This window comes from Lepisosteus platostomus, chromosome 7, assembly GCF_059453375.1.
Source record: "Lepisosteus platostomus isolate fLepPlt1 chromosome 7, fLepPlt1.hap1, whole genome shotgun sequence".
Taxonomy (NCBI): domain Eukaryota; kingdom Metazoa; phylum Chordata; class Actinopteri; order Semionotiformes; family Lepisosteidae; genus Lepisosteus; species Lepisosteus platostomus.
Genome location: NC_142617.1, coordinates 61,693,723 through 61,713,345, shown reverse-complemented (window position 1 = coordinate 61,713,345; position 19,623 = coordinate 61,693,723). Strand labels below are relative to the sequence as shown.

The window sequence follows — 19,623 nt, the reverse complement described above, 5'->3', positions numbered from 1 at the left end:
ATCAGAACAAACATCAATGTCGTTATTAATGTTGGATTATATTAGAAGACCACTTGTTGGCATACGATTCTATGACAAGGCAGCTTTTATTTTCTATCTTTATCACAAAGCGTACTTCTGATATTTCTATTGTCATCATATAGTATATTTATAAGATCGCAAAGCTAAAGGATATTCAATTGCATTCACTTCTCCTGCGACCGCCACAATCTAAAAATCAGTATCACCTCAATGTCTGGCTCGGCTCCGAACCAGGGCACCTCTATAATAAAGCTGTCTGCCACTGGTAGCGTTTTGCACAGATTCAAGTCTGCTCTCTAACCTGTGAAAAACAAAACTCAAACTGATGGCACGTGCTTCAGCGCTCATCTTCCATCGAGGGGGAAAAGTTCTATAATTCACAAGGTCCGCCGTGATCATGAATCGTTAGTCGAAACGTGTATTAATGGAGGTACGCTCGCAGAGTAGTGCATTGACCTGTTACATTCGGAAATGTCTGAGGCAGTCTGATCGCATTCAAAACTAGGATGTGCATAATATTTTTATTTATTTTTACGAGTGGGTGTAACATGGAGCAGTGAAAGCACTTGCAAATAGGATCATAGCCCGGGTGACCGTATCCGCGTTTATTTACCGTGACATTTTGCTGTAGGAAGAGAATTTTAAAACTGCATTTCAACGGAAAGACGTTCATTTGCTATTTATGTCTTTGTTGAAGTGAAAATCTAGTGAACGTGTAATATTGATTAGCTGTTCACAATACAAGTGTAAGACGAAGTGTCCATGTTGATCAAATTGGTAACATTATTAAGCTGTTCACACTGTCTCAATGGTGGTAGGAATTGTGAAGAGCTCTGGTTTCGTAAGGTGCCATTACACAGTAAGACTGGTGTCATTGAAAACAGGAGGATGGATAGAGCTGGTTTATGTTGTTAAAGGAAATACAGTATGTTGCTAATGTAAGGTCTCTTGGGTTTTCAGCTGTAGTTATTTAAGGGCACTACATCAGAATGTTAGGGCCAGTTTTGCCACAAATGTGGTAGTTTAAGTTGCAATATGCATACTGCGTAACAGTGAAAATCGTCATAAATCCTCCATATTTCAGTATTCCAGTGCATTGTTGAGACTGTGTTCAACTAAATTGTGCACTAATTTTCCATGCTGCGTTGTGCAACACAAGCAAAACACACTTCTCAAAGCTGGCAAGACATAACACAGCGCACACAGATTTCAGCTTTGCTGAATTTATGTAATCTTTATGGAGTACAACGTTGATCTTGGTAATTGAATTGGTAGCTGTACTACAATAATAGCACACTTCATTACTTTTTAATGGCAGGCTAATCATAGGCAGTTAAACCAGCTCAGACATACAATAAGGAGGTAGACAATGAGAGTCCCATTACAAGCTGTAATCTTTATTATGGGATAACAGCACATAAAGCACATCTAAAATCGATGTGTCCAATGCACTTTTAATAAAGGTAATATTAAAGGTACAGTTTCTAAGTACAATATAACAACATTCATATTAGAATGAAAAGTATTTAAAAGACAACATTAAATTTCTTATTTTCTTTACAGCTGTATTTACAAAATGAATCAAAATACTTATTTTTATATTTAGGAATCAGACAAGGAGGAGCAAAACTACTATAGTGAAGAGACTACTCCTAAAGAGAATTTAAAAGAGCTGGATAAAAAGTTATATGATCCTCTGTCCCCATTTTAAGATCAGTAGCAAACATCTGTTAAACCTATCTGTGACAACAGCAGTCCTGGCTGTTACTTTTCAAGACATCTTCTGCTTCAGTAAGGAAAAAAAACATCAGTTGGTCTAACATTTAAGAGCAAATGGAGCTATAAGTCCAAATATATTATATGCATATTTTTACCTAAAACTTTTATACAAACACATTTGGATTCTAGAAATGATGCTTTAGTTAGTTTTCTCTATTTGATCAAATGTTTCCACTTCATCCAGCCCATAGTAGATACTTTTCGAGTATAAGCTAAAAAAAACCCCATCAAGGATTGTCCTTTCCTTAAGACATCCACACAGCTGTGTGAATTAAGCTGACAGTCTTCCGTTTACTAGCTAATGTCAACCAGAATTTACCCCTAGGAAATCTGACGGTTTTGAGTTCATTTTTGTCTTCATTAGAATAGTACAGAAAAAATTGTGTTTCATTATTGACACATAATACAGTACATTGTATTAAAAGATAATTTTCTGTTTTGTCAATGTATTTGACAGTTATACAAATGTGACAAACATTTTCTTTTGCCAATAGTAAAGACAAAATACGAAAATATTTCAAAATCCAGAACAGAATTTCTTAAGTTGTGCAAACACACTGTCATTCAAGATAAATGAAACCAATAAGAAAAAATAACAACAATTAAATATAATTTGTGCATCCTGCAAAACTGAGAACAGATGGTTATTTATTATTGCAAGCATATTCTGGCTGATAATGGCTACAAAAAGAATGTCAAAATTGTAGAAAAGTTTCTATAGCACTGAAAACAATTTGTCTTGAAAAGTCTCGTATAATAACACTTATTAGACTGAGAGGTGTCTGCTTTAGAAAGCTTTTAGACTGTGTGCAGGCAACCTTTTTAAAACAGAACCTGTGTGTGAAACCAAGTGCCGCTGAAGCTGGACTTTTCTGATAAAAAGCTCATTTTTTAAAGGTGTTCGGTTTGGATGATGAGGCCCAAAAAACGGCAATTTGTTTATGTTAAATTCTAGTTGCCCCCATGTGAGGTAAAGGACTCAAATTATGTCCAGTTTTCAGACACGCAAATACAAATATGGCCTCATTTTGTGTTAACTAAAGCAGGTTCACCAGCCCTCCCAATGATTATGTGCCTCAGCTTCTGCCAATGGGTCTCACAGTAGGGACTGCACTGTGATGAAAGAAACACAATACTGCTTTACGGTCAAAGTCAAATCAAGGCATTTTTGAAATCTGAAACACACAAAACACACATATTGCAAATCTGGCTTTTGTTAAACCGATCCTGCTTTGCTAATAATCTTAAAGTGAGAAAAAAAAGCCTTATCCCAAGACTAGCACTCTGATACAGGTACTCGCTGGGTATCATCATAATATTATCATTATTTATTTTTTATTATTAATAGTACTAATATTAATAATGCATCAATACTCAGTGAAATTAATAGGACAAATAGGGTGGCCTAGTCTAGGAATCAAGGTTTTGTTCACAAAAGTAACTTACCTAGCACCACACATCAGAATAACACAAAATAAATTTCAGCACACCCTACCTCTATCAAACTAAGTCTAAAAGAGAGTAGTATACTAAAACAGAGATATTGTACAGCATGTTTGTATTTAATCAACAGATAAATATTTGCACTGAGTAGACGTTTATAGCAGTATTTACTTCTTACCTATACAGACAGAAGTTATAAAGTTAACTCTATACATGTGATCAATAATAACATTAAATATTGTGACTCAAAAGCAGAAAGAGAGAGAGAAATAAAGATGTATACAGGCCATCTGAAGTTCTTAGTTCTCAGCAAAGGAACAGAACTAGTCGCTTACACATATTTAAAACAAAAAGAAAAAATGTGATAAATAAAAGGTTGTATTTACATGCAGATGCCTAAAACCTATGCACAAAAGATATTCAACGTTTATATTATTGCTTGACATTCGGTTATGGCTAGAAGTTTTTTTACTGTATTTTATTCTATTTTATTTTTCATAACTATGCCTGTTGAACTTTGGAAATGAGAGTATTGTTAAAAGGTGCCATGAGATGGACTGATACAAATTAAAAAAAAAGGTACTAAAACAGGTAGAGACTTTACAAACTCACCACCGGACCCTGCACTTCTAAACTCCTTAAAGCCTTGTCTGGGGTTCGTCCTATGTCTTTAAATACACACACAAAACAAGCACGCTAATAGCTGGGAAACCAGTGGCCAGCTCATAGAAAAGACACGCACCATTCCCTCACAGGTCACCTGGCAAACAGCAAGCACAAACACAGGGAGCAGCCAAGTTACGTTGTTCCCCCAGTCAAAAACAAAAGACAACGCCATTCAGAAATTTTACAGTGCTAACCACATCTGGTGCTAAATTACAAGTTCCATTAAGTTCTTTTCATTGTCAAATTTGGCATTACAAGTGTCCTAGCAGCTGTTAATAAATAAATAGCTACTATGCTTGTAAAAGAATGATCTTTAAAGCTAGAACTAATTACAAACTGTTAAATAATGTATTTTAACATTTGTTGTGAACCTAAGCCTTGTAAAATGTCCCCAAAATCCCAAATCTGGTTCAGTGACAGTGTTGATGTATTTCAGTGTATGCTCTGTATTGCTGTATAATACTCATGATGTATTTAACGCAACTGAAGTTGTTGCATTACTGTATTGTGCTGCAAATATGGCAGTATGTTTTTTGAAGCTAATAATATTAAGTATGATAAATATTAAATATTAAGTGAAGCAAAATTAATTGAAGTGAAGCAAGTAATATTCACTGAATTTCAATATCCTGGGAAAAATATGAAGAATTCCCAGTCAAGAACTTAATTTTAGTACCAGATCTGGCCGCTCATGGGCAAGTACTACATACAAGAATCCACAGCTATACACAAGTACCTCCAGTTTAAGAGATGAACATGATTATGTGACTTATTTTAAAAAGAAGAGAAATCCATGCTCTGCTTCTTTTCCAGTTGGTATTGCTTTTAAGAAACTCTTTCTGTGACAATTAACACGCAGTCAACTTGTATGAAAGGTACAGTTCTGGCTTAATAACATACAAACCATGTGCAGGGATAGTAGGAATCTGACTGTCACTATCGTAGACTCGCACAGCAGAAATGTGCGTCACATTCATGTACTGAAGGAGACATTGTTTAGCACCAGATAATTGAGATCGTCAGAAAGGGTGTTCATCTCACTACAGTTTGTATAAAAGAGGTTCCACTGCAGATTGGACGACTCCCTAGAACCCGTATTAATAATGCACAGCTAATGCAGAAGATCAATTAGTATGAAAAGCATAGAGGAAAATTCATTTGGCACTAAGTATAGTGGACTCTTCTCCCTCACACATCCACCCGCTGAAAAAAGAAGACGACAAAAGGAGATCGTGGTTTTTAGGATGTTAAAAAAGTAAACAATAAACAAAAAGGAATTTTGACATTGTAAATAGAAACAAGAGCTGCTTTCGTTTTACTATATCCAAAAAAAGCTTCTGAGGTTTAGCTGCATTTTGTTTCTGAAAAAAAGGGTCTGCAGGTTTCTTAGATACAGTACTTTTAGAGAGTGGCTTTTTTTCATAGTGGACAATCACTAATGCACTGGTAAACTGGCACCATACCCTAACATTTAAGTGGAACTGGTAAGACAACCTAATAATGCTACCAATCCGTAAAATTAGGCTTTGCCGTAATTAATAATTTAAAGAAAGATGGAAAGGGCTTTCATCTTGCAATCCTGTATGCCAATATACCTTGGACCGGCCAGATTAACATGGAAAAGGTCTGCACTCCTGAGTTGACTTTAGCAACCTTTCAGAAGGTTGAGGAAATCAGAATCCCCAGAGAAAACCCTTGGGAACCTGGGGCAAACAAGCAAACTCCACATCCCAGCCCAAAACTGAACACAAGACCAGACCCAAAAACTGTGAGACAACAGCACTAAATGACACACCCTCCATGCTGCCTATATGTAATTACATTATAATGCATCTTAATATCAGAACACTGTGACAAGTGTAGAATTTGGATGTGTTTAAGCTTAAGAGGTATCAAGTGATAAAAACGTGGCAGTTAATTATAATCAGTCTCTCCTGTTCTCTGTTTGTGTCATTATGTTTTTCTTTTTTCTTAGGTTGTCAACATGCAAACCATTTAAAGCACATTTCAACACCCATATCAAGCACAGAAAACTGGAACTGAATTCAACCTGCACTTATCATAAACAGTTTAAAGAAAATAAGTCAATGTTTTTTCTATAAAAGCATTGCTTTCTCAAGTCATAGCTAAACTTTACCAAGCACTAAACTAAAAAAGAGGAAAGATTTCAGCTCAACAAAATCTGCATTACTAAATGGTGCAATAAACCTTACAGACCTGCTAAATGTTCATGCAGGATTACACAAATTGTATACTGCATTAAACATAGAATTAAAAAAAATAATTTAATGAAGATCCTTCTGAATATGGCTGAATATTTTACTTAAAGAAATCCTTATCATTTCAACATCAACACAATGCAGCAAAATACATTTTGCCAAGTCCACTGTTACAATTTTGTAGCTAGAAACAGCTGTTACCTACTAGAATCAAATTGGCTGTCTTCTGCTTTAATACTTATTTAAGTTATTCTCCCTGAGCATAAATTTCATAATTCAATTCCCAGCTAAAACAATGGGCAAAATGTTCATATTTGTATGGATTGTCATTCACAGTTTTAGCATGTGCCTTTTATCTTTTGGATTCTTCAGAGAGCAGTGTCCATAAACTAACTGATGGTAGTGTAATCTCAATTAAAGGAAATACTGTCCACAGCAAACCACTTTTTCCTCTTTCAGCCTAGAACAAAACGGGGTATGTGAAGTATTTGGTTGCCTTAGCACCCTTTTCACCATAGCATCAAATACATGAAAGATTTCAATGTTTCTTCATACAAATTGCATGAAAATGGTTCTATTATTACAAGCTCACAGTACTGCCAGACATGAGCTGCAAGTCCCCAATACTCATAGAAAGCACATGAAAATGCCACGTAGGGAAAAATCAGAATTTGTTATCTATTTGTTATGAAAGATTTTGCATTTTTATTTAAATATGGTCTTTCATTGAGATGTTTTGCATGTTTTTTAGATATTGCTGAAAGAACATTATCAACCATTTTTTTCTGGGCATGCTGGGAAGTTTTCAGACCACATGGATTTATATTTCTGGGAAGGACTGTCTAAGAGCCCTGAAAAAATGCACGATGTGGAAAAATAAAATGATGCAGAAGGAATACTGGAGAATCAACATACCCCCGTCATCTGTCAGTGATCTTGTTTTGTTCTTAGAGCTTTGAAGACAATACTAGGAAAGACAGGTAGATAACACACTTCAAGAATAGCTTTCTAGATCCAGTCTCTGTCAGGGTGTGCAAAAGCCTGTTTTATAACATGTCCATGTGTTCTGAAGGCTACTGAATGCATGAGTTCTGGCTGAGCCATCCCAGTCCCAAAGAAAAGAACCCTAATAATACATAAACATGGTTCAGCATGTAAATTGTTTCCTGGCCACTGTATGAAGAAACCAGACTGAACTATTCAACTGACATTCCTTAGCAAAAACAAATAAGAGAAGACAATAACAACATAACATCTTAAAAAAGAAACTGTAAAAATAACTGATTTTTGAACTTCCCTGAGGGATAACAGTACATAACGAGTTTGTTATGTACATATTGCACTACTGAGGAATGAAGGTCATGTGCAAAAAAAGCAACTGTGATACAAGCTTCCTACTCAAAACCCCTAACTCTGCTCCTTGTTTCCTGGAATGTCACAACACAAACACAACTCACTGACGGCAAACACTTAACACAAGCATCTGCTATGGCACATTCAGGAACAAATGAAAAAGGTACAAGATATTTAGACAAGACTCCGGCAAGGAAAAAGACAAAAATACTAACTAAAAAAACAAAAAAAAATATATAATAAGATAACATTACTTTCTATCATTGTCTTGCATTACAAAATCTGTTTTTTTTTCACAGACTACTTCTATTTATTGCAGGAATATTGTTAAGTGCCATCTGTTGCCTCTTCCTGTGTTTTAAGGGTTACAAAAATAGAAACTTTTTCTTCCAGACAAGGCTTTGAATATTGTATCTCTTTCTCTTTCAACAGCAAAACAGTGTTTTACTGTTGACTGACAAATACTTGTCAATGGCTAACACCTAACTCTTGAGAAGCAGTCACGCTCAGAAACTCAGACATGCACGCGCACAAGGAGTGGAGAGTGAGATTGTAAAAAAAAATCACAAACTTTGATCACAAAAGAACAGCCAAGCTTTCAACCAGAACTAGGACTGCTGATGTTCACAAATAAAAATGTTCACATGTGTAACAGTAATAGTATTAGCTCTTATCTTGACACTTGTTTCCTATTGCCTTTGATAACACATTAAGGCTGCAGTCTTTTTATTTTGCCATTAGGTGGCACAATTGGATTTTAAAAAATACAGAACTAACGCACAGTTCCATCTGCTGAAATAAATCCAAGCTGGCATGTTTCTGTGCTAGACCACTCACATTGTGGGAAGCTCAGTTGCTTGCTTCTTTCTCTCACAGTCAGGATGTAAAATAATTGTTAACCCTTTGTCTGACAGCTCACCAAAAAGCTTGACACACAGAGTGTTAATGGTCTTCGCTTTTTATGGTAAATTATGCAATTGTCATTTTGACTCCTTTAGTTTCTCCTGCTTTTTTTTCTGTAATGGCTGATCCCAGGAGTGATGATTACATGGTTAATGTCTTGTTTGATTACTATGTGTGTTCTCTGTCATACTGGACTTGCAGACTGAATGTCAAAATTGATTTGTAATTTTACAGTGCAATGTTTATTAAATTAAAGGTGGCTAAACAAGATGACTTTGTGACCACTACCAGCAGACTTCAAGTGGCAGGCCAGATGTTGCCAGAAGCTATTTTGCAGTTACCATGTCAGACTGAGAGGTTGTGGCAAAAGAGCAACTCGGATGGAGCCCATTGGTGATAAAAACGCAAGATTTGGGGACTGTTTCGACAAGCTGACAACAAGTCAGGCCACAATGATAAAATATCTAGTATATAAGAATGTCTCCAGAGCAGAACTTTAGTCTCAAAAGCTGAAGTGATTTCTTATTGGGGACTTTAAAAAGGTACCATGATATCAGCAGTGTAACATCTGCACAACATGCTTCTGTATCAGACATTTTTCCTGAACAGACTTAAGGGGGATACCTATAAGTTCACTTTATTGATGGGTTGGACAATCAATGTTTCAGACTTACTACCTTAGATGGACACATAAAAATGTTAAAACTTAACAGTTAAAAATACCAGAATAAGGTTTTTGTTACAAATCAAACCTTATTTAGAAAAGAAAAATGGCAATGCACATTAAAATGAATACTACTGTTATTTTGTTACCGCCAGAGTACATAGGTAGGGGTCTAACTGAAATCCAAAGGATGCCAAGGAACGCAGAATATTAAGTTTGACCCTTATTCTCTTAAAGGTTAGCATATGGGGAGCTATTTCCAATAATTTCATAAATTATGTTTTTATAAAATATAAACTGAAGCCACTCTTTTGTTCTCTCCTTAGCGCATTTAATCGGACATGTATGTTTTTTGGCAGTGTTTGAGGAAAATGTCAACAGCCCTCTTTCATGAACAAAGGTGATGGATGAAAAAATATTGACGTTTCTGCTTCTCATAACCTCAACAGTATGCAGCCCTCTCAACACTGACACAGCAAAACTCAATGAATCAGCAGCATCAACATCTCTCTGGACTACCCTCCACAACTCTGTGGTTAAATTTGTATTTCTTGTGCACATGCAACACATCACTAGGTAATACACGAGTCTTAAATAAAATGAAGGTGCAAATGAAAGTGCCTTATCAATTCAACAATAAAGAATATTCTAACTACTAATATCATACATGTTATTTAAAATAGAATCTATAAACATTACTTTTTCTGTATAGTAAGTTCTAATGACTGAATACCCTGTAGCACATTATAAAACTGGTGTAATGGACCCTTTTTTTCTTTGTTGGTACCCTCAGTTTTACCAGGACACCTCCCCAGTGAAGGATTAATAGCAGATGGCCTTACATGATTTCACTATGCAACCATGGAGGATGGAGTCTTTGACAGCTAAATTCATTATGTTTAAACTAGAATTACCAGAATTCTACATTTCATTTAGACGATTGTCCATCGAAAGGTGCAGTTTATATCGTGTTCGCCAACAGGCAGACTCCACACCACAGTGCTCTTTCAGCTCTCCGAGTCTTTTTGAGTTTGCATCTGAGCACTGCATATACAGAAAAAAAAACAACGGTTTTGAACCTGACCAAGAAATGCATATAGTTTCCATATCTTGATTACGTCTTTATTTGACATATCATAAAAGAGCCAAAGAATCCTATGCAGAAAAAAAAAATATTTTAAGTCCAGAAAATGTATAGATCCTGGGATAATACACAATTTAAACAACACAATTCCCTATAAAATAAGAACAAATACCCGATTTGGCCAAATAAACCCTGTTTTAGTGATAGAAGTGAATCTGTCATTTAGAACGTTTGGCTTGAATCTTGAAATACAGTCCTCCATTAAGAAAGAAAAGGAACAGCAGGTGACCATAGTGTAATTATTTGAAATTCCTTGGCCAAAAGAAAAACTCGAAACTCTAGGGAGAGACTTAGAAGAATGGAGGCAATTGAACATGACTTTAAGTGCTGCCACATTAATGTAAAGCTGTGTAGACAACAGCTTCAGAGCATTTCACATCTGCCTGCTACTATGATTGAAATCATTTCAGTGAATTGGAATGGTTAAACCAGTGCCTATCCTGTAGAATAGTCGAGATATTTGTTGTAGCTTTTTCTGGGATCAAAACAAGGTAAGCCAAATCCACATCAGTTCAATGTTCACAATTTCCGCAGTTAAGACGAGGAGGCGAAAAAGGACTACATGGAAACGATATGCATAAGGACAAGTTCAGTGTTGAGTAAGGTTCGGTAAGCTTTTGTTTTTATCTCCTCTCCGATTTCCCCTGCACTTCAGTTCCCTGCCCCATCCACAGAGAGAAATAAAAAACAGAAGAACGAAATCCCACAAATTGTGCAGCGTGTCGGCTCTCCTGATTTGCGCAGGGCACCGTAAAGTGTCTCAGATTCATTCAGCTCTGGTTCCTCCAACATTGCGGACAGCTTTCACACAAATGGGTGGCCGTTACCCATCGACAGGCATCGACTGCTCGAAGTCCGAACCAAAGAGCTCCTTATATAAGGGTGGGAAATGGGCACGCACAATGTCCGGGTATATTGCTTTGAAAGCTGTCAGCTTCTCTGTATGCCTGCTACACAATGCTCGCAGTGTAGATACTTTGCATATCAACTGTGAATTAAATACAAAAAAGAAACAGCGTTTAGAGTTTTATACTTCAAGAGTTGATGGCCACATTCAGAGACATTTACAGTACATTTGTCAGTTTTTCTAACTAATATTCATTCACTATGGAAATACTGCTTTGAAAATACAAATAAACCATTATCAAACTTATCAAAACAGACTTTTCTTTAATGACCTCTTTTCTTCTCACTGGCTTTGTTCAAAATACATTTTGTAATTTCATTAAAAAATTGTAATTCTAAGACAACAACGCTCTCATAATATGGTGAACTATAAATGGATATTATATATATATATTCAACAGGAAGAAACATATCCAATGTCCTCAGTACAACTGTTAAATGTAGGCATTAAAAATGATTGCCTACAGAAATACCATACATAAAATTAAATCTAAGGTAATACAGTATATTTCCAGTTTGAAATGCAAGGCATGCACTTCTCAGACACCTGCATGAATGGAAAGTGAATGTTTCCATGATGTCAAACCATTAAAAAAAGAACAATACCTTTGTTAATATCCCATCTTCTCTGTGGTTCTTTTGCAGAACATGCTGAAGAGCCAGCTGGATTTTCTGTTGGAGCTTTTCCACTTTCACCTTTTCTTGAAGCCATGACCGATCTAGCAACAAGATTCAAGAAATTTGGCATCAGGCTTATGGGATTCTTTATCAACATTTTGAGTCACACTTATGGCTTGAGATCTTAGCTTTCAAGGCAAAATAATCAAGAACAGATTGAGTTCAAAGTGCTGCTTTTGGACCTCTCTGCTTATGCAACCTGTGAAGTTAGAGGAACAACATCTGAAACCTCTGAAAGGTCAACAGAAAGGCAGACCTGCTTATGAGTGTCAGATGGTGATACGAGAGAAAAACTGAAAAAGCCATGATAAAGGAGGTCAGCAACTGATCCTAAATCTGGGTGATTCTAAACTGGAGAGAAAAACAAAGAGGGAATTTATGTTTAGCTCTCTAAATGTGAAAAGTGTATGTTGAACGAATTATCCAGGTGAAGAGTGCAATTCACAAATGCTTGTTATGATGTTCCAGCAGTGAAGAGCATGGCTGAATCACACTACAAGTACTAAACTGTTTGATTGCTTAATGAATTGCTTACCTGCAGACATCAACACAAACGCGGAGAACAATGCAATCTCATCCTCAGACAGGTGCATAGAACACAAATTCTTTCCAAACTCAAAGACGGAGCTGATCAAGTCATCACAGCCTGACAAAGCAAATGCACAGACAGAGAAGAAACATGAACAACAAAGGCAAAAAGTCTTCCATTTCCACAGTTTTGAAGTTAGGGTTTTAATAAGGGAGAGGTATCCTTGCATACAAATGATACTGCCTTGACATGAAAGAACAACTGCAGCACAGAAAGCATGTCATTTTACGAAATCTGTGTAGTTTAATCATATTTTGGCAGCCACTTCTTATTAGGCAACAAGGAATGAGGTCACTATTTCAACTTTTTTCTTGTTAAATCAATTATTGGGAATTCACAAAGACACAGGAAGAAGCCTTCATTACTTCCCTCATCTCAGAACCCATTCTGTACCACTCAGAACAGTGGAATGCTTGTTAGTGTGGCCATGCCACATGATATTTTATAAAAAAAGCACTGTTCTTTATCATCCAAGCCACACAGAGAGAATCAAGATGTACCCAATTAAAATAGTGCAACATTGCTCAGAATCTGGCTTCCTTCATTCACTCAGAGCAGACAGACAGTGTAATGAGTGCTGACGCAGCTCCTGATGACGATGATAATAACGACAATAAATTGAAAAGGCTTCAACTTAATTGTCCCACTTGAGTTCCCTCTTCCAAAGCCTCTGTAAATCCTCATGATACAGTACATGTGTTTTGCATTAGTTATGCATTTTCATTAGTAGTAATAGTAGAAGTATTGGAAGTAAACAATATCTATTTTTTTTCATTAGATGGTTGTGCTGCACTGCACTATAAAAGAAAAATATTTCACTCAAAGAAATTAGATCAAACCTATTATTTCCCGGCATTGGAAATCATCAAGAACATTAAGGTTTATAGTACAATGTCTACTGATGTAATGCGTTACTAGAAGGGATTATGTAGAATTTCTTAAATTTTATGTAGAATTTCTTGAGCAAGGCTACAAAAACACTCTTTTAAAACTACACACAAAAAACATACAGAAAACTACAATTTCACTTTAACATACTGTACCAGGACCACTGTTACCGAGCTGCATCGGCATAAGTTCTTGTCAGCTCTTAGATCATTAATAGTGTCTTCTAGCATTTTCACCTGATTTCTCCCTGCCTGGAGTTCTGCTCTTAGCTTTCACCTGAAAGTATGTCTCTTTATAAACCATTGCAAGTAATTGAGTATCTGTAATGTCATTTGCATGAAACATGGTACAGGATTATTTATGTTGTTATATTGTGTTATGTAGTATTTATCACAGTTATGACCATGAGTGTTTTTTAGCCTCACTCATGTAAAGCATGAAGAAAATAGACAGTGTTCAATTACATAAATATAATTTCCTTCCAAACATTTTTATTGAACCTTCAAATTAAAATAGTTTTTTTTCAAGCAAAGCACTACCGAGTTATATGGCCATTCAGTCATCTCCTGACCCTTTGACAGGGTATACAGTACTTCTAGGTCAAAGCTTTTACACGTGGAAGAAAGGAAGCTTGTCTTAATTGAAGATAAGAGGTAACTTAAAATCACTCATCACAGAGACATGGTCCATCATGTCTGGATAAGAGCACAGCTGTCAGTGTGTTACCTGAGCTGGCCCCTTTACAGTAGTCACAATCGCTGCCCTGCCTGTGTGAAGGTCTACACAAGACACATGATGAGTAACAAGAAGTGAAAAAGAAAAACCTTGGAGTTTCACCCTAATCAAATACTCACCTAATGATTTAAAGACCTCCGGGCCAGCGTACTTTCCATCAAAATAGACTGTGTTGTTTTGTGAGTCAAAGGCACGGCACATTCTGACAAACACAACTTCCAAAGAACCTAAGGAAGGAGGGAGACATGGCATGATTAATATTATTTAATTTCTTGTTTCTTTCAGCATGAACAGCTGCAGGCCCTCCAGTCATATGGGCCAAAGACTTAACACAGTAATTTGCACTCCATGTTTTTTCAAGTGTTTCCATGTATTCTGTCTATTGTTTGCCTAACTTTATGGTAAAAGGCCATAATAATGCTGCCAAAAAACGAAATACTAATACTCCATATCATAGAGCACAAGACTGCAATCGTAAGCATATCAATGTTTATGTACAAGCCATGTTGAGTTTTCAGCCACAAATGTGTACCAAATGTTTTTTCTTAAGCTCACAGGCTGTAGACAGCCATGTAAAATCTTAGTAAGTAGCAAGCAGTTTGAAAGCCATGATGAACTGTGGTTACTGCAGTTATGATGACCAATGAGACTAGATTATAATATAAAAAAGATGCAGTGACAACCACTGTATCTATGAGATTTCTGTGGTTTAAAATGTGAAGTTCAACTCTAGATATATGTCACTAATTCTTTATTTACATCACAATTGGAATTCTATTCAAATCAAGATCGATTTGAAAAATAACCACAAGTGTCACATTTTTCTGCAGCATAGAATCTTTTTTCTTTTGGCCTGATTCAAGCTGGTTCAAGACAGAGTGAAGGAAATAGATGTTGTTACAGAGTCAGCGGTTCAACCACTCTTATTTCCTTTGTTACATATCTTACACATCGCTACGCCCTGCGTTTACTGTAAACAAAGAGACACCAGAGGATAACAGTGTCACGGTTTTTGCCAAAGTCTTCAGTACCCTCACATAAAATGACAGTGAATAATGTCAGGTCACTTTATTCAATAAATTCGAAAGGCTTCACCACAGAATCTAAACAGGTTATTTATGAGACAGTCACCTGTGTAAGCCTTTGCCCCAGGCCTGATTTTTTATTTAATAACTACTGCTATTTTATTATATCTTTAGTAGCTATTTTATTTAATAAATACTGTTATAGCAGTATATTTGTATTAGCTATTTTTACAAGAATGCACCCAAAAGGTACAAGGCTGTAAAACCATGTCATAAAATCACTGTATTTACTCAAGTAAAAGATGGATTTGAGTACTATGCTATTTTGGTCTTCAAAGATTCTCATTCTTTTCTAAATGACAATGAGATGTCCATAAAGGCATGGTGCTGAACTTAACAGAAGACAATATAAATAAAAAATAAGTCTTTCTATGGTAGGGCATCAGCAGTATAAATTTATATCCTTTCAGGATAGTTTGTCCTTATGAATCTTTATAATAAAGTGTATGAGTATCTTTTTTACTTCAGGCAACATGATTATGAAGACAGATATGATTAATATATTAATTCTAACAGACTCATAGATAAATGTGGTGCTAAAGAAAAGCTACAGGTTTAAGATAAGTAAAACACGAACGAAACTGAAACCTCCAGCAGCACCTTCTGGAGACACATCACTTGCACAGGAATAGATTAGCACACTGTACCTGCTTTAAGAAGCACTATCTGATCATTCTGGCACAGCTCCATGAAGCCATCGATGCGTTTGGCAAACTCAACCACATACTGAATAGCCTCTGTTATTTTGATTGCACAAAGCTGCCACATGACCTCTCTGGGCTAAAAAAAAAACCAGCAAAAATATTTAATTAATTGACTGAAATGAATTGGTTAAACCAATGTGTGTTTCATTAGTGAAAAACAAAAAGAAAGAAGTAGGAGTCACAGTGTTTGAAAAGTGAGACAGAGGGCGGGTTTTTGTACCTTGTTTTGATAGTTCTCAACTTCTTCCTGCAGGTAGGCCTGCCAAGTCATCTGCTGGAGTTCTTCTCTTAAGTACTGACACGTTTCCATATGAGACTTAGAGATATTTTGTGCCAGATGTTCTGGAGGAAAAAAAAGAGACAACATTACTCAAACCATTAAAGACATTAAATCAGATTATACTTTTACAAATAATTATTTTAAGTGTAACTATGAATGGGTTTATAGTTGCAGAACACTTAAAATAATACTTCATTAACGCACTGCACCTGATATAAAAGGCAGTTTGCTGTATATCTTCATGAGGCGCCAGAAATTAAGAGAGCGGGGTGGATATTGTTGCGTTTTACGTATTGCTGTTCTCAACAAGGAAGAAAAAATTGACATTTACAATATATACACTGTCTTCGAGAACCTATCTTGTCAAAGGGGTAGACTCAGAATCCACATCAATGACAAAAATCAAAATCCAAAGGGGTGAGGAGTTGCATGACATTGCCTCCCAGAAACAAAGGTCATTTTGGCTCTTGGAAGAAAAAAAATTAATCGTTTTTTTTTTTAAAATACATTTGTTAAAAGAAAAAGGATCTAAAGCACTAGGGAAACTAAAGAAAAAGGAGATTTCCCTCGACATATGCCCTGTCGGATTTTGATTGGCCCTAATTACTGGAAACTAATTACAAAAAAACTGTTTTAATGAGTCTTTGAGATGAGTTTTCGGCCTCCCGCTATTTTAAGCCGTCTTCGTGTTATATACCCACCCCGGTATCCTGTTCTCACACGCTCCCCTCCTCTCGAGCCTCACCTAGCTCTGCCATGGAGACGGTGGGGGAGGTTTCCCCGTTCGTGAAGGAGCAGTACGGGAAGAAGCCCGAGCCGGGCGCGAAGTCGCAGATGGGCTCGGGCTTGATGCCGTTGATGTCCAGCCCGGACTGGTCGGGGGAGGGCTGGATGTCCAGGTAGAAGCTGCTGACGGCCGAGTCGGCCTTGCCGCCGTCCGGCGTGTGCCCGTCGATGTAGCTGCTGAGGTCGTCGTGCAGCTCCGTCAGCCCGTTGGTGGAGAGGCCGTACGTGGGTGTCAGGGGCTCCGCCTCACCCGGCTGCTGCTGGTGGTCTCGCTGCTGCTGCTGCATCCGGTGCTTCTGCACCTCGGCGTACAGGCTGTCCCTCTGCTTCTTAGACATTCTGCCAAACTTAACCGCTGTGGGGTCAAGGGAGAGGTATGAATGCATCTGCACAACCTTTTGATTTCTTATCTCATTTGCTGGTGATAATAATTGCTTACACTTATATAGCCCTTTTCTGGACAGTCCACTCAAAGCGCTTTACAGGTAATGGGGACTCCCCTCCACTACCACCAGTGTGCAGCCCCACCTGGATGATGCGACGGCAGCCATAGTGCGCCAGAACGCTCACCACACACCAGCTCTCAGTGGGGAGGAGAGCAGAGTGATGAAGGCAGTTCATCGATGGGGATTAATAGGAGGCCATGATCGGTAAGGGCCAGTGGGGAAATGTGGCCCTTTGGAAATTTGGAAACCGGAGTTAAACGGTGTCTTTTAGAGAAATCCTGGGACTGCAGTCAGGATCTCAGTTTTATGTCTCATCTGAAGGACAGCACCTTTTTGACAGTATAATGTCCCCATTGCTATGCAGGTGCATTAGGACTCACACAGACCCACTTAACCTCATTTGGATCTGGTTACCCTGGGATCTGCAGAAGTTGTTTTGCTGACTGTCAGTAAGTGTGAATGGAACATCCAAGCAGTGCTCTCCCGAGCCTATGGAATACAATGTACTTCCTTTCACACTTCTGCAGGATTAGCCTTGATGAATAGTTTTACAAGTAACATTTGCAGGTACACATGGAATGAGAAACCAAATCCTAAGCAGAAACATCAACAGAGAATCCCTAAGGACACACGTCACGGGATATAAAAACAAGCCATAAATTAAATGACAGCAGATACAGCTTCATAATGATTTTTTTAGTGAAAAAAAATATTTTGAACCTCAGAAATTCCAATTATAGCTACTGATTGTTTCTTCCTGAGTGTCTAAGAAGACCAATCTTGTAATTTTGCCAGTGAGAAATACTCACTACAAGTGAGGAATACTGTGTTCACTGTAGCTGTGAGTCACCTTGCCTGTCTAAACTTTCAGACTGCCTTAGTCTCTGAAGGGCTGGCTTGATTACAACACGAGTCTGACCTTCACACCTAGCAACCCCAGTCCTACACAATGCACACCTTATCACACCACCACACTACTGAAAAACATTACAAAAAAGAAAACAACTCTGCTATAAAGAACCCCCAGGTTTCTGTGACCCCTTGTGAATTTCTACACAGGTCTTTCTGCCTCTCACAGGGTTTTGAACAGTAAGACAGTACCTAGTTTTAGAGTTCAAACAAATCAGGAAATAGTTACATGTTGTTTCATTGCCCGTGCAGTATGCCACAACACATTATTGTCACAGTGTTTTGAAAACTTTGTAAGACGATTTAATTATGATTTTAATTAATTTTGACTCATTTAGTAACACTTCTAAACACAATTTTTCATCAAAAAGTCACTGGTGCAGAATTTGACAAGTTCCTCCACAAAAACATTTGTGTCCTTTCGGATTTAGGAAATTTTGCTGCTGATTTCTGTAGGGACTACAGTATTAAGAAAAGCAGATAATTTCCTGAGTAACAGCCAGTATTACACTTCTAAAGACTAACAGGAGTTTAGAGTGAAGAGATACATGGGAACAAGCAGAGGTTAATGCCACACCAAATTTTTCTGCCTTATTTTATTTTTCTACATATGCATTTCTATCGCATATGTGCAGCATATTCTACATTTAGCTAATTTACTAAGGACATGGAGTAAAAAGTTAATAAATTAAACTGCTGCACAGCTGCATCACATGTCTGGAAGGGATTTATTATTTTAGGATTATTAGAAAAGTAGCAGCATGATGTTTTCTGCTAGCAATGCTACAGATAAGGCCAATAACACTGATTGCCCTGACTGAGACTGACTTATGCTTTCTCCAGAGATTCTGAGTGGAAACAGTTTTCATGGTGAGTGTAAGTTGTGGGCACCAAACCCCAGGGGCCACACAATGACGGGCGCCCTGCACATACCATCCCGTGACATGCCCACCGCCAAGCACTTCTGCAGCCGGCAGTGCTGGCAGCGATTGCGACTGGTCCGGTCGATCAGACAGTTTTTCTGACGAGGACAGGAGTACGTGGCGTTGCTCTGCTGACTTCGCCTGAAGAAGCCCTAGGGAGTAACCCGCAAGAATAGTGTGAGCGGCTCGGCTTGCCAGGACATCACAGGGAAGGACAGTAGTCACAACCTTCATGCAAAAGTTCACAGCATCTGGCATTTTCTAAAAAGAATCAAATAACTGAAGGTCCATTCATCCGTCCATTTTCTAACTGGTTTATCCAGTACAGGGTCATGTGGGATCCAGAGCCTGTGCGGGAAAGCAATGGGCCTTAAGGCAAGACACACTCTGGGCAGGACGTCAGTCCATCGCAGGGCAGACAGGCAGAAACACACACACTCACACCAGGGTCAGATTTCCCAGAAGCCAATCAACCTAACAGCACTCAGGGGAATCCCACACA

The 19,623-nt window shown here is 37.6% G+C and overlaps 1 protein-coding gene across 4 annotated transcripts in view; it reads right to left on the bottom strand.

The window, feature by feature from the left end:
* Positions 1-1,397: 1,397 nt before the first annotated feature.
* The window catches only part of LOC148659404 (nuclear receptor ROR-alpha A), a 265,625-nt gene continuing 247,399 nt past the window's right edge, over positions 1,398-19,623 (bottom strand). For all 4 annotated transcript variants that reach the window (XM_088641592.1, XM_088641593.1, XM_088641595.1 and 1 more), the window contains 8 exons: positions 19,132-19,273; positions 16,803-17,198; positions 15,998-16,119; positions 15,721-15,853; positions 14,108-14,215; positions 12,312-12,422; positions 11,705-11,817; positions 1,398-11,180 (listed from right to left, as the gene is read on the bottom strand). In XM_088641592.1, coding sequence (XP_088497718.1) covers positions 11,016-11,180; positions 11,705-11,817; positions 12,312-12,422; positions 14,108-14,215; positions 15,721-15,853; positions 15,998-16,119; positions 16,803-17,198; positions 19,132-19,273 — 1,290 coding nt within the window. In that variant the 3' untranslated portion in view covers positions 1,398-11,015. The remainder of the gene's footprint in view (positions 11,181-11,704; positions 11,818-12,311; positions 12,423-14,107; positions 14,216-15,720; positions 15,854-15,997; positions 16,120-16,802; positions 17,199-19,131; positions 19,274-19,623) is intronic.